This window comes from Convolutriloba macropyga, chromosome 11 (genome assembly GCF_964194025.1).
Source record: "Convolutriloba macropyga chromosome 11, txConMacr16.3, whole genome shotgun sequence".
Taxonomy (NCBI): domain Eukaryota; kingdom Metazoa; phylum Xenacoelomorpha; order Acoela; family Convolutidae; genus Convolutriloba; species Convolutriloba macropyga.
This window is the reverse complement of record NC_134478.1, coordinates 56,786,779-56,807,207: the sequence shown is the minus strand read 5'-3', so window position 1 is coordinate 56,807,207 and position 20,429 is coordinate 56,786,779. Positions and strand designations below refer to the sequence as shown.

General features: G+C 35.0%; 1 protein-coding gene across 1 annotated transcript in view; it reads right to left on the bottom strand.

Annotated features, from left to right (window-relative positions):
• The window catches only part of LOC142349475 (uncharacterized), a 477,119-nt gene that overhangs the window by 32,562 nt on the left and 424,128 nt on the right, over positions 1-20,429 (bottom strand). The window contains exons 4-7 of the mRNA XM_075401061.1: positions 17,274-17,422; positions 16,145-16,919; positions 3,998-4,084; positions 3,530-3,673 (exon numbers count right to left, since the gene is read on the bottom strand). Of these exons, the coding sequence (XP_075257176.1) occupies positions 3,530-3,673; positions 3,998-4,084; positions 16,145-16,919; positions 17,274-17,422 (1,155 nt within the window). The remainder of the gene's footprint in view (positions 1-3,529; positions 3,674-3,997; positions 4,085-16,144; positions 16,920-17,273; positions 17,423-20,429) is intronic.

Here is a 20,429-nt window from a genome sequence, read left to right as displayed (position 1 = left end):
GATAAAAAATGCCAAAATCAATGTCAAAAAGCCACATGTGAACAAAAAACCACTAGCGAGAACTGGAAATTGGTTCAAACAAAAAATTAGGCCAAGAATGAACTACGAATGGATCGGGGAAACCATTTAGAAAAAAAATCCGATCAAAAAAATGAAAAATAGTAAAAATGGAAGTGAAATTGCCGTAAGTGAATAAAAACCACTAGCGAGAAAGCGAATTTTTGTTCAAACGCCGTTTTCTCACTCTGCTTTGAAAGTCTGTCATTGGAGGAGGTAAACGATCCTAAGCATTTTAATTTGTATTTATTCATCAGAAAGAAGTAAATTAAGGCAAAATAGGTTTCAATTAACAGCATTTAAAAAGGATTATACTCAAAGTAATGGTCAATGCAACTTTAATTTTGCTTTAAGAATTGCATTGAGGATTATATTGAATGGATCCGTTTTTTTCAAGAATGTTTTTTGAGCAAGTTTTACTCAATTGTATAATAAAAATTGTACTAACTTGTGAAAGTTCGGTGAAAATTTTTAACGAAAAATGCTAAAAAAACTGTAAGAAATTGAAATCAACGTTTTCCTTTTCCACTCTTGAGCACCGAACTTTTCAAAAACAGAACTTTTCAAAAGGCTTACAAAGTTTGTTACGAGAATTTTTTTAATGTGAGCATATCCAACTTCAATATTAGCAAGATGAGTACGCTGTATTCCGTTACATTGCTGTAAATTCGCGCCCAGAAACTAGCCGACGTAAAAATAAGCCAGGAAGAAAAAACATAGCTGGCAGATTGCCAGAAAACAGCCGCAATAGCTTTGTAGATCTGCAATCTCAAAAAGACAGTAAAAAAATAGCTCATATGCTATATTTTGATTATGACTGCATATATTATTGCTTCTTCTATTAGCTGCTCTTAAATACCCTTCAGTTAGAGTGACACACTCTCTTATCTCTTTCAATTAAATTTCAAAAAAGTCAATTTCAGAGCAAGGAAGTCATTTTTGAGAGTGAGGCAAGTCACCGGTGACCAAAAAATTAATCACGCAAATCAATGAAAAAAATTGCTACAATAAGAGCGAAAAATGAGGTCTGGTACGCAATTCAGTTGAAATTGCATGAACGAATGAACAAGAAGCAGTTGTGACATCATATGTTCGTAACAAAAATCTTGACGAAATAAAAAACATAGCAGCACAAGTCCTCAAGTACAATTCAAAGAATTTTCATTGACTAAACAAAAAAATAGGCCTATAACGGACTATGAGCGAATTGTGAAAACCATTTCTAAAAACAAATAAGATAAAAAATGCCAAAATCAATGTCAAAAAGCCACATGTGAACAAAAAACCACTAGCGAGAACTGGAAATTGGTTCAAACAAAAAATTAGGCCAAGAATGAACTACGAATGGATCGGGGAAACCATTTAGAAAAAAAATCCGATCAAAAAAATGAAAAATAGTAAAAATGGAAGTGAAATTGCCGTAAGTGAATAAAAACCACTAGCGAGAAAGCGAATTTTTGTTCAAACGCCGTTTTCTCACTCTGCTTTGAAATTAGAGCGAAAAATATCACGCCGCAAAACCACTTGATTTTTTTCTCCATTTCCTGTTTCGGCGAGAACAAAGTCACTACTCCGATTTGACTTGAAAAATCATGAAAATGTGTGAACAGATCATAAAAAAGACATCGCCCCAATTCAATTCAAATTCTTTGAATTATAAAAACCAAGAGAAGGCCAATGAGAGCCCCAGTTATCGCTGTGCGGCTATTAATTAGAAGAATTAATTGATGTAAGCTAACTTAAGCGGGACGTACAATTATCTAACTCTCTTAAATAAAATCAACTCATTTGGCCATGCCTCGCGGGCCACGACCATGTCTGATCAGCCTATGAGATTTGATATGAATCTATCGCAACCAAGCAAAAACATACCCGGCAGATTGCCGGAAAATAGCCGCCGTTGATTCCAATAAACATGATTGGGATTGAACGAATAGAATATATTGAAAAAAAAAAGATTTTTGTACAAAAATATTTTTTAAGTCCGATTTATTTTGATGGTATTTCGTAGTTGAACATACTTCTGTTTCTTAGAGAGAGGCTACAGTGGCTACTATCAACACCAATAAGCATTAGAGGTGGTAACTAAGACTTATAGGAACGACGTTCAAATAGCGGGCATCTAAAATTGGGCTTTATGGGTTTATCCCGTTTCTATTTCTGACTTCAATTTTTTATACCGACTCTGTTCATTTTGAATTGCTTTGCTTAGCAACTGATGTTCAAATTAACTTTTAGCAGAATGAGAGAAGAGAGAAACTAGCCTAGAGAAGTCAAAAAGATTTCACGCAAAATGTCGAAAAAGCGGCAAAATGGTAAAGCGAAAAAAAGTTTGACGAAGTAAAAAAAAATACGAGCGCAATAATAGCCGGCTGAGAAGATGAGGGCGGCTATTAATCACAATAGAATATGTTATTCTTGCAATAGCAATTGTGCATTCTCAAATCTGATTGCTTAATGTCTCGTTTTCGTCAGCCAATATTCCATTTGGCAAATATTCACGGCACCTTGTTCTTTCGTGATAATTTGACCGTTTGCGGTAGATTCACATCAAGTCCCCAGGACCGCTAAGGCATGGCTAAATGAGATAATCCTATGTTCAAAGATTAGCGGATATGTTAAACTGCATTTCAACTGAAGTCAATTAGTATATTGTGGTCGTTTCTGTTTGCTTTTAGTTACTGCCCCAATTTTAATTAAATTTAACCAACTTTAAATTTAATCACTTTAAATCTGGCTCTAGTGAAAACGACAGAAGTATCAAAATATAGAAATTACATTGCTGTGCAATCAGATTTGAGAAAATAGTAAAATTCTAAAAGCCTGTTCTAAAATAAGATTTGAGTGTAAACAAAAAATTGCTCAGAAAACGCGTTAAGTCCAAAAAGAAAATATTTATATTTTTTGGGAAACCGACTTCATATCAAATCCCACGAGCCACAGAGGCATCGCTTTGGCTCGTGAGTCATGGCCAGATGCGGTAAAATATATATTCTAAATTAGGCGCGGTCAAAATTACGTTACAGAACGCATAAAGTTACAGTGCCTTAAATTTCTCAACCAATCACATCTGTTGAAAATTCTATATTTTGGTACGTCTTTTTGTTGAGACGATTATCGATCTACTGTCCTCTCGATTTACTGTCTGGTATAAATAATCAGAAGTTAACTGAAGTGTATGAAAATAAACTGTCTGTCAGTAGTAAGAAATGGGGGGTCTGTCGCCCGCTTTTAGACTCATTTTCGACCCCCCCCCCCTTCTTACTACTTCTGTCTCTTGAAACAATTCGGGACTCGTTTATCATTACCATCATTTATTGTTCTATCTATGAATTATTTCACCCATTTATTATTCCACCCATTGCCTATCTAAGGTGTTAACAGTCCAAAAAAAGATAAGATTATCACATCTTTAAATGTAAAAACAAAGTGTATAAATTTTAAAAAGCGGAAAAGAATTGGATGGACTTACATCGTATTTGGTGGCGATGAAGAGACAAGTAGCACCCAACAGTTGATAATTCCTTTTGAGAATCTGTTTCTTGCATAGGTACAAATCACACAACTTTATTGCATGGTAGAGAATCTCGTGGTTCAATGCTAATGACTCTTGCACCTAAAACACCAAATATTTGATCATTATTGCTCTTAAGACTAAAAAAACATAATTGCTCTACCTATCATTCTTCCAAAAACTTTTCAGAAGTCAATTTTCATTTTACCCGAACATTAAATTGACAGGTGAAACGCTATAATTTATCATTCTGAGACAAAAAAATAAGCTTGAACCCAGAGATTTGAACCCAAAGGCTTAGGTTTGAACTGAAAGTCCCTAATTGGCAAGATATTTAAAACTCGAACAATCCCTAATAGGAGAACTCCTACCCTAATAGTTACCTTACCACCTCCACCTTCAATATAGTAATATAAGTAAACTTGCCTCAATGAACCAGTCGTAGAGAATAGACCTCATTTTAGTTGTGATGTAAGGCTGCTTTGAGACGTAGTCAATGGGTTTGAACTTCTCCTGAAAAGGAAAGAAATATATTGTACGCCAAAGAAAGTTTGCTGCTACGCAAATCACTGAAAACTCACAATTTAATGAAAAAACAAAAGACTAATGTCTGAAAAATTGCTCTCGAGTGACAGCCGGGGCAATTTGATTCAGGGGCTTTGGCCAAGATGCATTTTTCTTTATGTGTGCAAAAAATCTGATTGAGGGGGATTTGAACCGCCGCAAAAACAATCAAGCCAAAATTGCTTATTGCGTATTGTACGCGTAAATTTCTCGTCTTTCTCAGATTCTCGGATTATCCTGAACATAGCCGGCAGATTGCCGGAATAGCTGCGAGAGAATAGACTTGCGTGCCGTGTAAAAGAGATAGAAACAGATAGATATAAATTGAAAAAGGTATCGACGCCACTCAAAAAGCTATGTAAAAAACATTCAGCGATATATTAATGAAGCTTGTTAAAATTCACTCCGCAGAAGCCTCTTATTAGTGACCTTCACTGCACATATGACTTCCTTTGAACAAAAACTTATCCAAATTAAAATTTTTAAAGTTCTAAAGTGCAAAAGTCATTTTATTGAGTGAGTAAGTAACACATGAACGAAACAAACCACGAAATGATATTAAAACCTTCGCTAGAGAGAGAGAGAGAGAGAGAGAGAGAGAGAGAGAGAGAGAAATGACGTCAAGCGCAAACGTCGTTTGTGAGAGGAAGAATTCATTCAGACAAACTTCAACATCGCTGTGTGAAATGTGAAACGAAAAAGAGCGTCAGACGACGAAAAAACAGAGCCGGAAGAATTTCGGAAACGACTCGGAGAGTCGTCTTCTCGAAAGAATTGCCTTTTAAATCAACTGTTTCCTACAGAAGTGGCTAAAAAAACAAAAAAAAAATCAGTCAAAAGAAAAATAGCCATTGAAACCAACTGCACTAAAAAATATATTTCTATACAAAAGACAAGCCAAATTTTTTGTACGCAATTGAAAACATCGAAGTATGCGAGCAGCAAAATTTAAGCCAAGTTAGGCTCCTAAAATTTTGTTTCGGAAAAAAAATTTGAGAACTGCAAGAAATGACCAAAAATTGTTACAAAGTTTATCAATTTCTATAAGTTCTCTCAATCAAAACACTTTTCACAATATAAAAACGGTCATCAATTGTTAACTAAATAAGCGTTGTCGCTTTAACAACAAACATTAGTTGTCGCTATAAATCACAATGAACGCAAAAAAAGTTAACAATGACCAAAAATTTGAACAAATCGATATAAATCAAGAAAGACCGAAGAGACAGAACAATATTCAAACGCAAAAATTTGTATGTTACCAAAACCAAGCCTTAAAAATACTCCCACAACAAGAGTGCTGATCAAAATTTGTAAAAGAGAAGCTAGCAAAATCTCAGTGCCATATTATGGTTAATAAAATCAAATGGAAAAAAAATACAAAGGAAAGCGACAAAAAATATTATTGGATCAAACCGCATGAATAACATGCTCGGATTTGACATGAATAACATGCTCTGGACTTTTGTTATTAAGCAATCGAGGCTTAAGAACATTACATTGCCATCTTCCTGTCTCAGTAAGAAGTGAACACAAATTAATGACGAAACAGTAATACAATTTGAAAACATAACCGACTAACGTCTGGCGAATTGCTCTCAAACAATCGGTGGGCGGTTGGCTTCGGTGGGCGGTTGGCTCAGTAGCCAGCCACGGTTTAGTGAGGCTAGCTTTAGCTAAATTAAAGGGGCGTGAGGTGAGGATAATAGATGAAATCACGCCACAGAACAGCAGCTGAATTGTGGCATCTACAAAAGAGTTGAGAAGAGAGAGAGAGAAAGAGAGAGAGATAGTGTGAGAGATATAAAACGTGAACGAGAAAGAGACGGAGAGAAATCCCAACCGACAGAGAGAGAGCAAGAGCTAGGAATATTTTCCATGATGAGATTCGATTCTGCAAATTCTAGTTTTCTAGCCTTGTTAGTAATTAAATCATATAGAAAAAAAAGGAGTTCCCATCCTGTAACCCATCTGCAAGACTTGAAAGGTTTCGTTGGTCAGCAATGGTCATTAAACTCGGAAAAGGACAAAAATATTCTCAAAATTTAAAATAATTGAAAAATGTAACAAAATCTCGCTCAAACTTGTGATATTAATATCTTCAGAACCATTTCAGTGTCTCAAGAAATTATCCAGTCACCCTATTTAAAGCCTTGAATATTTTGACTGGCTCAAAGATCCATAATTTTGGAACATGATAATTTCCGAAAATTTAAACATAAAATTTTATCAAAAATTGCTAAAACTCGAGTCATTAAAATATTGATGAACATTCCATCAACTCTAGAACCTATGCAACAGCTTATTATCAAACCCTGGAGGAGCTCCCTGGGCCCCTGGTGCCAAAAAAAAACAAAATATTCACAACTTATATGAGTAAGTAACGTATGATCGAAACAAACCACGAAACCTTTGCTAGAGAGAGAGAGAGAGAGAGAGAAATGACGTCAAGCGCAAACGTCGTTAGTGAGAGGAAGAATTCATTCAGAAAAACTTCAACATTGCTGTGTGAAATGTGAAACGAAAAAAAGCGTCAGACGACGAAAAAAAACAAAGCCGGAAGAATTCCGGAAACAACTCGAAGAGTCGTCTTCTTAAAAGAATTGCCTTTTAAATCAACTGTTTCCTACAGAAGTGGTTAAAAAAACAAAAAAAAACAGTCAATAGAAAAATAGCCGTTGAAACTAACTGCACTAAAAAATATATTTCTTTGCAAAAGACATGCTAAATTTTTGTACGCAACTGAAAACATCGAAGTATGCGAGCAGCAAACTTCAAGCCATGTTAGGCTCCTAAAATTTAGTTTCGGAAGAAAAACTTGAGAACTGCAAGAAATGACCAAAAATTGTTACAAAGTTTATCAATTTCTATAAGTTCTCTCAATCAAAACACTTTTCACAATATAAAAACGGTCATCAATTGTTAACTAAATAAGCGTTGTCGCTTTAACAACAAACATTAGTTGTCGCTATAAATCACAATGAACGCAAAAAAAGTTAACAATGACCAAAAATTTGAACAAATCAATATTAATCAAGAAAAACCAAAGAGACAGAACAATATTCAAACGCCAAAATTCGTATGTTACCAAAACCAAGCCTAAAGAATACTCGCACAAGAGTGCTGATCAAAATTTGCAAAAGTGAAGCCAGCAAAATCTCAGTTCCATATTATGGTTAATAAAGTCAATTGGAAAAAAAATTCAAAAGAAAACGACAAAGATTATTATTGGATCAAACCGCAATTTTAAAAAGGCAGGGCGAATAAAATGGTCTTACGAGAATGAAAAAAAAACATGCTCTAATGTGGAGAGTACAAATATTGTGAAAAAGAATAAAACTAATTTACAATTTCTGAAAAATCAAAAAATAACTAAACTGGAGACTAATTATTAATCAAAATGAAAAAAAAAATTGAGGCAAAAACATTGATTTTTGTTATTAAGCAATCGAGGCTTAAGAACATTACATTGCCATCTTCCTGTCTCAGTAAGAAGTGAACAAATTAATGACGAAAGTAATACAATTTGAAAACATAACCGACCAACGTCTGGCGAATTGCTCTCAAACAACCGGTGGGCGGTTGGCTTCCTCAGTAGCCAGCCACTGTTTAGTGAGGCTAGCTTTAGCTTAATTAAAGGGGCGTGAGGTGAGGGTAATAGATGAAATCACGCAACAGAACAGCAGCTGAATTGTGGCATCTACAAAAGAGTTGAGGAAAGAGAGAGAGAGAGAGAGAGAGAGAGAGAGAGATAGTGTGAGAGAGATAAAACGTGAACGAGAAAGAGACGGAGAGAAATCCCAACCGACAGAGAGAGAGAGCAAGAGCTAGGAATATTTTCCATGATGAGAATCGAATCTGCAAATTCTAGTTTTCTAGCCTTGTCAGTAATTAAATCATAAAGAAAATAGGAGTTCTCATCCTGTAACCCATCTGCAAGACTTGAAAGGTTTCGTTGGTCAGCAATGGTCATTAAACTCGGAAAAGGACAAAAATATTCTCAAAATTTAAAATAATTGAAAAATGTAACAAAATCTCGCTCAAACTTGTGATATTAATATCTTCAGAACCATTTCATTGTCTCAAGAAATTATCCAGTCAACCTATTTAAAGCCTTAAATTTTTTCACTGGCTCAAAGATCCATAAGTTTGGAACATATTTTCCGAAAATTTAAAAATCAAATTTTATCAAAAATTGCTAAAACTCGAGTCATTAAAATATTGATGAACATTCCATCAACTCTAGAAACTATGCAACAGCTTAATATCAAACCATGGAGGAGGTCCCTGGGCCCCTGGTGCCAAAAAAAATAAAAATATTCAAAACTTGAAAAAATTGCAAGTTTTTTTTTCTTCAAAATGCTCAAATTCGAGATACTAAAAACTTGAAGAAGATTCAATTACACCTAAAAACCAGTAAACTAAAACCAAATCGTACAGGAGGTTTCTTGGCTCTTGAGGCTGGATAAACCTAGAAAAATGACAAACAATTTCAAAAAATCAGAAAAAATTTTAAGTTTTAAAAATTGCTAAAATTTGTGATATTAAAAAAGTTGAACACTAATCCATGGCCACTAAAAATTTTCCAGTAACTTATCATCGAACCCTAAGGGAGGTTTTCTGAACCCTGAGACTGAAAAAAAACCTGATTAATGAAAACAAATTTCAAAGTTGAAAAAAAGTTTTGTCAAAAAAGCTTAAACTCGTGATGTTAAAATCTTAAAAATTCCATTACATCTAGAAACTATACAGTAACCTATTATCACGGCCCAGAGAAGGTTTCTTGTGGCTGTTGAGGCTGAGTTAATTTAAAACATGACAAAAATTTTCAAAAAAAAACTTGAAAAAACTGCAAGATCTTTAAAAAAAAAGCTAAAATTTGTGATATTACGAAAGTTGAAAACCATGGCCAATAAAACTCATTCAGTTGCTTATTATCAAACCCTTGAGGAGTTTTGCTTGCCCTTGGTCTGGAAAAACTTGAGTAATGACAATGTAAAAAAATTGAAAACTTAAAACTTCACGCGGCTAAGGACCTCTAATGAAAATTAATACCCGCTGGCTCCTAAAATTTTGTTTCGGAAAAATTTGAGAACTGCAAGAAATGACCAAAAATTGTTACAAAATTTACCAATTTCTATAAGTTCTCTCAATCAAAACATTTTTCACAATATAAAAACGGTAATCAATTGTCAACTAAATAAGCGTTGTCGCTTTAACAACAAACATTAGTTGTCGCTATAAATCACAATGAACGCAAAAAAAGTTAACAATGACCAAAAATTTGAACAAATCGATATAAATCAAGAAAGACCGAAGAGACAGAACAATATTCAAACGCAAAAATTTGTATGTTACCAAAACCAAGCCTTAAAAATACTCCCACAACAAGAGTGCTGATCAAAATTTGTAAAAGAGAAGCTAGCAAAATCTCAGTGCCATATTAAGGTTAACAAAATCAAATGGAAAAAAAATACAAAGGAAAGCGACAAAAAATATTATTGGATCAAACCGCATGAATAACAAGCTCGGATTTGACATGAATAACATGCTCTGGACTTTTGTTATTAATTAATCGAGGCTTAAGAACATTACATTGCCATCTTCCTGTCTCAGTAAGAAGTGAACACAAATTAATGACGAAACAGTAATACAATTTGAAAACATAACCGACTAACGTCTGGCGAATTGCTCTCAAACAATCGGTGGGCGGTTGGCTTCGGTGGGCGGTTGGCTCAGTAGCCAGCCACGGTTTAGTGAGGCTAGCTTTAGCTAAATTAAAGGGGCGTGAGGTGAGGGTAATAGATGAAATCACGCCACAGAACAGCAGCTGAATTGTGGCATCTACAAAAGAGTTGAGAAAAGAGAGAGAGAGAGAGAGAGAGAGAGAGAGAGAAAGAGAGATAGTGTGAGAGATATAAAACGTGAACGAGAAAGAGACGGAGAGAAATCCCAACCGACAGAGAGAGAGCAAGAGCTAGGAATATTTTCCATGATGAGATTCGAATCTGCAAATTCTAGTTTTCTAGCCTTGTCAGTAATTAAATCATATAGAAAAAAAAGAGTTCCCATCCTGTAACCCATCTGCAAGACTTGAAAGGTTTCGTTGGTCAGCAATGGTCATTAAACTCGGAAAAGGACAAAAATATTCTCAAAATTTAAAATAATTGAAAAATGTAACAAAATCTCGCTCAAACTTGTGATATTAATATCTTCAGAACCATTCCAGTGTCTCAAGAAATTATCCAGTCACCCTATTTAAAGCCTTAAATATTTTGACTGGCTCAAAGATTCATAATTTTGGAACATGATAATTTCCGAAAATTTAAACAAAATTTTATCAAAAATTGCTAAAACTCGAGTCATTAAAATATTGATGAACATTCCATCAACTCTAGAACCTATGCAACAGCTTATTATCAAACCCTGGAGGAGCTCCCTGGGCCCCTGGTGCCAAAAAAAAACAAAATATTCACAACTTGAGTAAGTAACGTATGATCGAAACAAACCACGAAACCTTTGCTAGAGAGAGAGAGAGAGAGAGAGAAATGACGTCAAGCGCAAACGTCGTTAGTGAGAGGGAGAATTCATTCAGAAAAACTTTCAACATTGCTGTGTGAAATGTGAAACGAAAAAAAAAGCGTCAGACGACGAAAAAAAAACAAAGCCGGAAGAATTCCGGAAACAACTCGAAGAGTCGTCTTCTTAAAAGAATTGCCTTTTAAATCAACTGTTTTCTACAGAAGTGGTTAAAAAAACAAAAAAAACAGTCAATAGAAAAATAGCCGTTGAAACTAACTGCACTAAAAAATATATTTCTATACAAAAGACATGCTAAATTTTTGTACGCAACTGAAAACATCGAAGTATGCGAGCAGCAAAATTCAAGCCATGTTAGGCTCCTAAAATTTAGTTTCGGAAGAAAAACTTGAGAACTGCAAGAAATGACCAAAAATTGTTACAAAGTTTATCAATTTCTATAAGTTCTCTCAATCAAAACAGTTTTCACAATATAAAAACGGTCATCAATTGTTAACTAAATAAGCGTTGTCGCTTTAACAACAAACATTAGTTGTCGCTATAAATCACAATGAAAGCAAAAAAAGTTAACAATGACCAAAAATTTGAACAAATCAATATTAATCGAGAAAGACCAAAGAGACAGAACAATATTCAAACGCCAAAATTCGTATGTTACCAAAACCAAGCCTAAAGAATACTCGCACAAGAGTGCTGATCAAAATTTGCAAAAGTGAAGCCAGCAAAATCTCAGTTCCATATTATGGTTAATAAAGTCAATTGGAAAAAAAATTCAAAAGAAAACGACAAAGATTATTATTGGATCAAACCGCAATTTTAAAAAGGCAGGGCGAATAAAATGGTCTTACGAGAATGAAAAAAAAACATGCTCTAATGTGGAGAGTACAAATATTGTGAAAAAGAATAAAACTAATTTACAATTTCTGAAAAATCAAAAAATAACTAAACTGGAGACTAATTATTAATCAAAATGAAAAAAAAAATTGAGGCAAAAACATTGATTTTTGTTATTAAGCAATCGAGGCTTAAGAACATTACATTGCCATCTTCCTGTCTCAGTAAGAAGTGAACAAATTAATGACGAAAGTAATACAATTTGAAAACATAACCGACCAACGTCTGGCGAATTGCTCTCAAACAACCGGTGGGCGGTTGGCTTCCTCAGTAGCCAGCCACTGTTTAGTGAGGCTAGCTTTAGCTTAATTAAAGGGGCGTGAGGTGAGGGTAATAGATGAAATCACGCAACAGAACAGCAGCTGAATTGTGGCATCTACAAAAGAGTTGAGGAAAGAGAGAGAGAGAGAGAGAGAGAGAAAGAGAGATAGTGTGAGAGATATAAAACGTGAACGAGAAAGAGACGGAGAGAAATCCCAACCGACAGAGAGAGAGCAAGAGCTAGGAATATTTTCCATGATGAGATTCGAATCTGCAAATTCTAGTTTTCTAGCCTTGTCAGTAATTAAATCATATAGAAAAAAAAGAGTTCCCATCCTGTAACCCATCTGCAAGACTTGAAAGGTTTCGTTGGTCAGCAATGGTCATTAAACTCGGAAAAGGACAAAAATATTCTCAAAATTTAAAATAATTGAAAAATGTAACAAAATCTCGCTCAAACTTGTGATATTAATATCTTCAGAACCATTCCAGTGTCTCAAGAAATTATCCAGTCACCCTATTTAAAGCCTTAAATATTTTGACTGGCTCAAAGATTCATAATTTTGGAACATGATAATTTCCGAAAATTTAAACAAAATTTTATCAAAAATTGCTAAAACTCGAGTCATTAAAATATTGATGAACATTCCATCAACTCTAGAACCTATGCAACAGCTTATTATCAAACCCTGGAGGAGCTCCCTGGGCCCCTGGTGCCAAAAAAAAACAAAATATTCACAACTTGAGTAAGTAACGTATGATCGAAACAAACCACGAAACCTTTGCTAGAGAGAGAGAGAGAGAGAGAAATGACGTCAAGCGCAAACGTCGTTAGTGAGAGGGAGAATTCATTCAGAAAAACTTTCAACATTGCTGTGTGAAATGTGAAACGAAAAAAAAAGCGTCAGACGACGAAAAAAAAACAAAGCCGGAAGAATTCCGGAAACAACTCGAAGAGTCGTCTTCTTAAAAGAATTGCCTTTTAAATCAACTGTTTTCTACAGAAGTGGTTAAAAAAACAAAAAAAACAGTCAATAGAAAAATAGCCGTTGAAACTAACTGCACTAAAAAATATATTTCTATACAAAAGACATGCTAAATTTTTGTACGCAACTGAAAACATCGAAGTATGCGAGCAGCAAAATTCAAGCCATGTTAGGCTCCTAAAATTTAGTTTCGGAAGAAAAACTTGAGAACTGCAAGAAATGACCAAAAATTGTTACAAAGTTTATCAATTTCTATAAGTTCTCTCAATCAAAACAGTTTTCACAATATAAAAACGGTCATCAATTGTTAACTAAATAAGCGTTGTCGCTTTAACAACAAACATTAGTTGTCGCTATAAATCACAATGAAAGCAAAAAAAGTTAACAATGACCAAAAATTTGAACAAATCAATATTAATCGAGAAAGACCAAAGAGACAGAACAATATTCAAACGCCAAAATTCGTATGTTACCAAAACCAAGCCTAAAGAATACTCGCACAAGAGTGCTGATCAAAATTTGCAAAAGTGAAGCCAGCAAAATCTCAGTTCCATATTATGGTTAATAAAGTCAATTGGAAAAAAAATTCAAAAGAAAACGACAAAGATTATTATTGGATCAAACCGCAATTTTAAAAAGGCAGGGCGAATAAAATGGTCTTACGAGAATGAAAAAAAAACATGCTCTAATGTGGAGAGTACAAATATTGTGAAAAAGAATAAAACTAATTTACAATTTCTGAAAAATCAAAAAATAACTAAACTGGAGACTAATTATTAATCAAAATGAAAAAAAAAATTGAGGCAAAAACATTGATTTTTGTTATTAAGCAATCGAGGCTTAAGAACATTACATTGCCATCTTCCTGTCTCAGTAAGAAGTGAACAAATTAATGACGAAAGTAATACAATTTGAAAACATAACCGACCAACGTCTGGCGAATTGCTCTCAAACAACCGGTGGGCGGTTGGCTTCCTCAGTAGCCAGCCACTGTTTAGTGAGGCTAGCTTTAGCTTAATTAAAGGGGCGTGAGGTGAGGGTAATAGATGAAATCACGCAACAGAACAGCAGCTGAATTGTGGCATCTACGAAAGAGTTGAGGAAAGAGAGAGAGAGAGAGAGAGAGAGAGAGAGAGAGAGAGAGATAGTGTGAGAGAGATAAAACGTGAACAAGAAAGAGAAGGACAGAAATCCCAACCGAGAGAGAGCAAGAGCTAGGAATATTTTCCATGATGAGATTCGAATCTGCCAATTCTAGTTCTCTAGCCTTGTTAGTAATTAAATCATAAAGAAAAAAGGAGTTCCCATCCTGTAACCCATCTGCAAGACTTGAAGGGTTTCGTTGGTCAGCAATGGTCATTAAACTCGGAAAAGGACAAAAATATTCTCAAAATTTAAAATAATTGAAAAATGTAACAAAATCTCGCTCAAACTTGTGATATTAATATCTTCAGAACCATTTCAGTGTCTCAAGAAATTATCCAGTCACCCTATTTAAAGCCTTAAATTTTTTCACTGGCTCAAAGATCCATAATTTTGGAACATATTTTCCGAAAATTTAAAAATCAAATTTTATCAAAAATTGCTAAAACTCGAGTCATTAAAATAATGATGAACATTCCATCAACGCTAGAAACTATGCAACAGCTTAATATCAAACCATGGAGGAGGTCCCTGGGCCCCTGGTGCCAAAAATAAAAATAAAAATATTCAAAACTTGAAAAAACTGCAAGTTTTTTTTTCTTCAAAATGCTCAAATTCGAGATACTAAAAACTTGAAGAAGATTCAATTACACCTAAAAACCAGTAAACTAAAATCAAATCGTACAGGAGGTTCCTTGGCTCTTGAGGCTGGATAAACCTAGAAAAATGACAAACAATTTCAAAAAATCTGAAAATTTTAAAAATTGCTAAAATTTGTGATATTAAAAAAGTTGAAAACTAATCCATGGCCACTAAAAATTTTGCAGTAACTTATCATCGAACCCTAAGGGATATTTTCTGAACCCTGAGACTGAAAAAAAAACCTGATTAATGAAAACAAATTTCAAAGTTGAAAAAAAAGTTTTGTCAAAAAAGCTTAAACTCGTGATGTTAAAATCTTAAAAATTCCATTACATCTAGAAACTATACAGTAACTTATTATCACGGCCTAGAGAAGGTTTCTTGTGGCTCTTGAGGCTGAGTTAATTTAAAACATGACAAAAATTTTCAAAAAAAAACTTGAAAAAAAACTGCAAGTTCTTTAAAAAAAAGCTAAAATTTGTGATATTACGAAAGTTGAAAACCATGGCCAATAAAACTCTTTCAGTTGCTTATTATCAAACCCTTGAGGAGTTTTGCTTGCCCTGGGTCTGGAAAAACTTGAGTAATGACAATAAATGTAAAAAAAATTGAAAACTTAAAACTTAACGCGGCTAAGGACCTCTAATGAAAATTAATACCCGCTGGGCGCTACCAGTTTATCCCGTTTTAGGGACGAAAAGTCAAATGGACGAAACGAAAAATGGGTTAGGCGAAAAATCGGTCAAGCGAAAAATCGCAGAAAAAAAAAGAGAAACAAGACTAATATAATTGCTACAAACTTCGTTTGAGAGCAAATAAACAAAAATGTACAAAATATGGTAAAAATTGTCACGGAATTTTAAAGAGTTGTCGCCCAAAACGAATCAATTAGCAACAAAATGAAACCAAAAACACCGATGGTGCACCAAAACACTATGGTCAATAGACTCAAAGTACAAACAAAAACTTTGAAAACTTTGACAAAAACCGCCAAAAACGGATTAGTATGTGGATAATTTAAAACAAAAATGTCTCACGTCAAAAAGGGGCATCCAATTCAGGAACTATTAAAAAGACGTCGACATATTTACTAATTTGGTAAAAACCGTCCTCTCAAATAACCAAAAATCGAAAATTTAATTAAAAAAGCCAAAAATTGACAAATATGGGCCATTTTGCACTCACAACGCAGTATTAAGCTCTCAAAAACTTTGTCGTATCGATTTGAGATGATTGCATATTCACTCGGCATCAATCAAAGTTTACTTCAACAAAAGTTACAAAAAATATTGGGCCAAATGCGGCTAAAAACTGTCATCTATATGCGCCAATCTCTTTTCAAAGTCAAAAATTCATTCACTGAGCGCAGCTCATGAACAAAAACTTCTCTCGCTCAGAAAAAGTTAGTTCTGCCTGAACAAATAGTACTTCCGGTTAAAAAAATCTTTGAGGCGTAAGAAACCAAGAGCACCGCAATATAGCTCCGCTCAGCTTACGGCTATAAAAAATATTCTCGAAATGAGCTTCCACAATTTCTTCCTACCTCTCTATCCTTTAAGTAGCAGAAAATATCCTGCATATAAGCTGGATTCATGTTGGGTTCTAAAATATTAGTTCGATCGTGTGCAACGTGCAAAGTTTCCCTCGGAACAGGCAGCAATTCGCTTTTGGTCGAGATAACAATTGTCTTTTCGAAGTCAGATTTTCTCGACGCTCTGCCAAAATCACCACCAGCGCTGAGAATAATTGTATCGTCATTATCATTGCTTGCGAATGATTTCAATGATAGTGAATTCACATCTCCGGTAACGTTAGAAGCGTTCGTTTTTGGGTCCTCTCTTTTCAATATAACCCCGTTCTCTTCACATATTTTCAAAATAACTGGTTCACTTAGGCTTTCGCAGCTACTGGTTGAATAAGCGGGCGAATTCCTGCTACTGTAACCAGGGCTAAATGTACTGTCACTGCACACAGAACTGCTGATAAGGGAGCTCTGACTTGACATCGAGCTAACTTCATCAAGGTAGTCTTGATAAGTTCTCGTACGGAGTAATCGTCCTGGTTTCTCAGGTACCTCGTCAATCATGATCCTCCGTATCACTTTTATGTCCTCTTTCACAATTGGCACAGTCGGTTTGATTGGTTTCACTTCGGGTTCAGTTTTAACTTCCGAGGTTACAATCGAAATGGTTGAAGAAACAGGTTTTTCTTCGGTTGAAGTACTAGGTCCTGGCGGTTCTTCTGACTTGATGAGGGTGTGATCATTAGACGAATCGTTAGAGACACGAGTCACATTTCGATCGCCTGGTTGATCGGACCTGAAGAAACCAAATTGTATGAAGCCCTGGGCAAAAGTAATTCATCCGCCGAGAAGTGAGATCTATTTTTCGCCCAACCCCTCCCCCTCCCCCTTCTACCTGTTTTTAATAAACCCAATTACCAATTATGTATTGCTAAAATTGCACGTTACCATTGTATAAAATGTATGGCACGATTGGGAGGGAGTTAAAAAGTTCTATGCCCACTAAACACAGCTGGGGGCTGGCGGGTTGGGGGGCATAAACATATATCTTGGAGACTTATCAGGTATCACCTTTAACAAAAATAATTTAAACTTCCACAGACGAGCAACAGAATAGATTCACTTGCGTCAATAGATAACTAAAAATTACCCTCTCAACCGCAGACTCCTCCGAGATGGCTGTTTTTGCTGAGAATTAGCTGTGTCCGTCTCTTCTTTTACCAAAATATCAGCAGCGGATGTCATTTTCTCATCACTTCCAGCGCCCTTCTCCGAGGACTTGGACTGTTCAGCTCCATCCTGAAACCCAATGACCTCATTAAACAAAAAATGCAAACGTTCGTTACAGAATAGCACGATAGAGTAACCGTCAATATTGATGTCACAATTGATGTCACGATAATTCAAAAATTCAAAAGTCATTGCTTAAAAGGAGACGTTTATAGACCCTAAATATACCATAATGACAACTTCGACAGAAAAACATAGAAAATTAAAAAATGAAATGCAAACTTAAATTGAGAATTAGCATTATGAGCTGTTGAGCAGAAAACATAGCTGGCAGATTGCCAGAAAATAGCCGCAATAGCTTCGTAGATCTGCAGTCTCAAAAAACAGTAAAAAAGACAGACTAAAAAACTCATCTTTTCATTGAAGGCTGATGTTATCTTTTGATTTAAAATCTGTATAAGTTTTAGCTGCCTCTATTGTCTGCTCTCAAATAACCTTTATTTAGATTGACACACACCCATTTGACCTTATCTCTTTCAATTAAAGTAAAAAGTCAATTTAAAAGTGAGGAAGTCATTTTTGAGAGTGAGGTAAGTCAAATGTTACCAAAAATCTAATCACGTGAATGAACAAAAAAACTCGCTCCACTACGAGCAAAAAATGACGTTACGCACGCAATTCAGTTGAAATTGCATGAACGAATGAACAAAAAGCAGATTTGGAGTGGTTGTGACGTCATATGGTCGTAACATAAATCGCGACGACGAAATAAAAACACATAGCAGGACACGTCCTGACGTATAATTCAAAAAATTTTCATTGACCAAACCAAAAAAACTAGACCTAGTGCGGACTAATTGTGAATTGCAAAAACCATTTCTAATGAAATCAGATAAAAAACAAAAAAGACAGAAAATCAATGTCAAAATGCCGCTAGCGAGAACAAAAACCACTAGAGAACAAATGTAAATTTAATTCTAACAAAAAACTAGGCCTCGAATGAACTATGAATGGATTGGGAAAACCATTTAGAAAAGCAACCGATCCAAAAAAAATGAAAAAACAGTAAAAACCAAAGTGAAATTGCCGCATGTGAACAAAAAACCACTAGCGAGAAAGCTAATTTTTGCTCAACACCATTTTCTCACTCTACTTTAAAATTACAGCATACAAATTTCACGCCGCAAAACCACTCGCTTTTTCGCTCCATTTACTGTTTCGGCGTGACCAAAATCACTACTCCAATTTGACTCCAAAAATCATGAAATTGTGTTAACAGATCTTAAAAAAACATAGCCGGAAGAATTCCGGAAACGACTCGAAGGAGAAAAGTGCCCATACTTATGACTAAACAACTAGAGCAACTATTGTGAACCCTGAACCTCCCCAAATGCCATAAAAAATGCCCCAAATGCCATAAAAAGAAAGAATAAAAACGGCATTCAAAAATAAATTGAATAAAAAAAAGCTAGAAGAACTTAATGAGTTTTTTTAATAGTACAAGGAAACATAAAGCCGAGTAAAGTTCCTTTGCAATTGGAGCACTGAAAAGCTGACAAAACAATGGGCAAGTCGTAAAAGGCTAAGAAACTTGTCTAAGATTTTAAAGAAGTGCAAAAAAAAATAAGAAAAATAGTTTAAAATTTCTCAATTTTTCTGTCAATTTTCCTAAGAAAATAATTTATACCAAGAAAACTTTAGTTAATTGGTATCTGAATATTCCTTAAGGGACAAGCTTCTATTCAAATCCCACTTAAAGCATTAAAACAAAAAACGCAAAAAAAAACAGCAAAACTGGTCAAAAACCTCCAAATTAGCATTAAACTCAAATTAACTACTTGAAACCTTCAATTCCTATCAAAACAAGCCTAAAACTAATACAATATCGTAACCAAACCTCATAACCACCAAAAGTTGAAAAAAAAACTGCTTTTAAAAGCCGCACGTGAACAAAAAAAATTCGCTCGCTTAGAGAAAAATTTTTCACACATCAATTTCCCGCACTCTCAAAAACAGCGGTATGAACAAAAACCACTCTCTTTTCGCTGCACTCTTCACTTTTGTTCAGCACCAAAATCACTCCAAATTTTTTCACGCGTTTCATTTCCCGCTTCAAAATTCACTCCAATAAAATTGATTCAAAAAAGGACTTCTCCAATACTATTCTTCGAGTCGTAAAAAAGACAGCGCCCCAATACAATTCAAATTCTTTGAATTGTAAAAAAAACCAAGAGAAGGTCAATAATAGCCCCAGCTATCGCTGTGCGGCTATTAATAAATTCAATTTAATCCCACGCACAACTGGATTATGGTGCGCAATAATTAAATCGTACCGGAGTAGTATAAGTAAATGACTAGTAGCACACCACGGGGGGGGGGGGGGGGGGGTCACGCACGGTAAAAAAAACGACCCCCTCTAAATCTCTACATTTCGCCAATAAATTTCTTCAGAAAAGCCCTTGGGCGCGATGGGACAATATATGAAGACAAAATCAGAACATGAGTTTGGAAAAATTGTCTAGCAAGATCATTTTTCAAATTACAGTTCCAGAAAACAGACGTTAAGTAAAAATCGATAAAACTGTTTCAATGAGTACCCGAGTTACGAGAGACGAAATTGATGGGGGTATTACAAACTTGGTTTTTGATGATGGAAACCGAGAGAGACCTCCATGGCGTTGCTGTTCCAATACCGTAGTCCCTCGATCAGAGATTATATTTTTCGTTCAAGTGAGTATTATCGTGCCCATGATTAGTCTCTGTTTTGCCATGCTATTCTTGATATCGGAGAGTTGCGAAGAGAAATCAATTTGGATTGCACTGCTTTCGAGTCTAGTTGGTTATATCTTACCAAATCTTAAATTATGAATAAAGTCATTCTCACAAACGATAGGATCTTCATGGCGGTTGTAGGCCCAAGTGGTTCTGGGAAAACTGACCTCATATTCAGCATGCTGCAAGGTAGGTCCTTCTACCCAGCATTTCCCAAAATTTATTACTTCTATAAAGAGTTCCAGGACATATTTACAGCTATGCAACAAAAAATACCGCACATTGAGTTCATCAAGTATTCCGG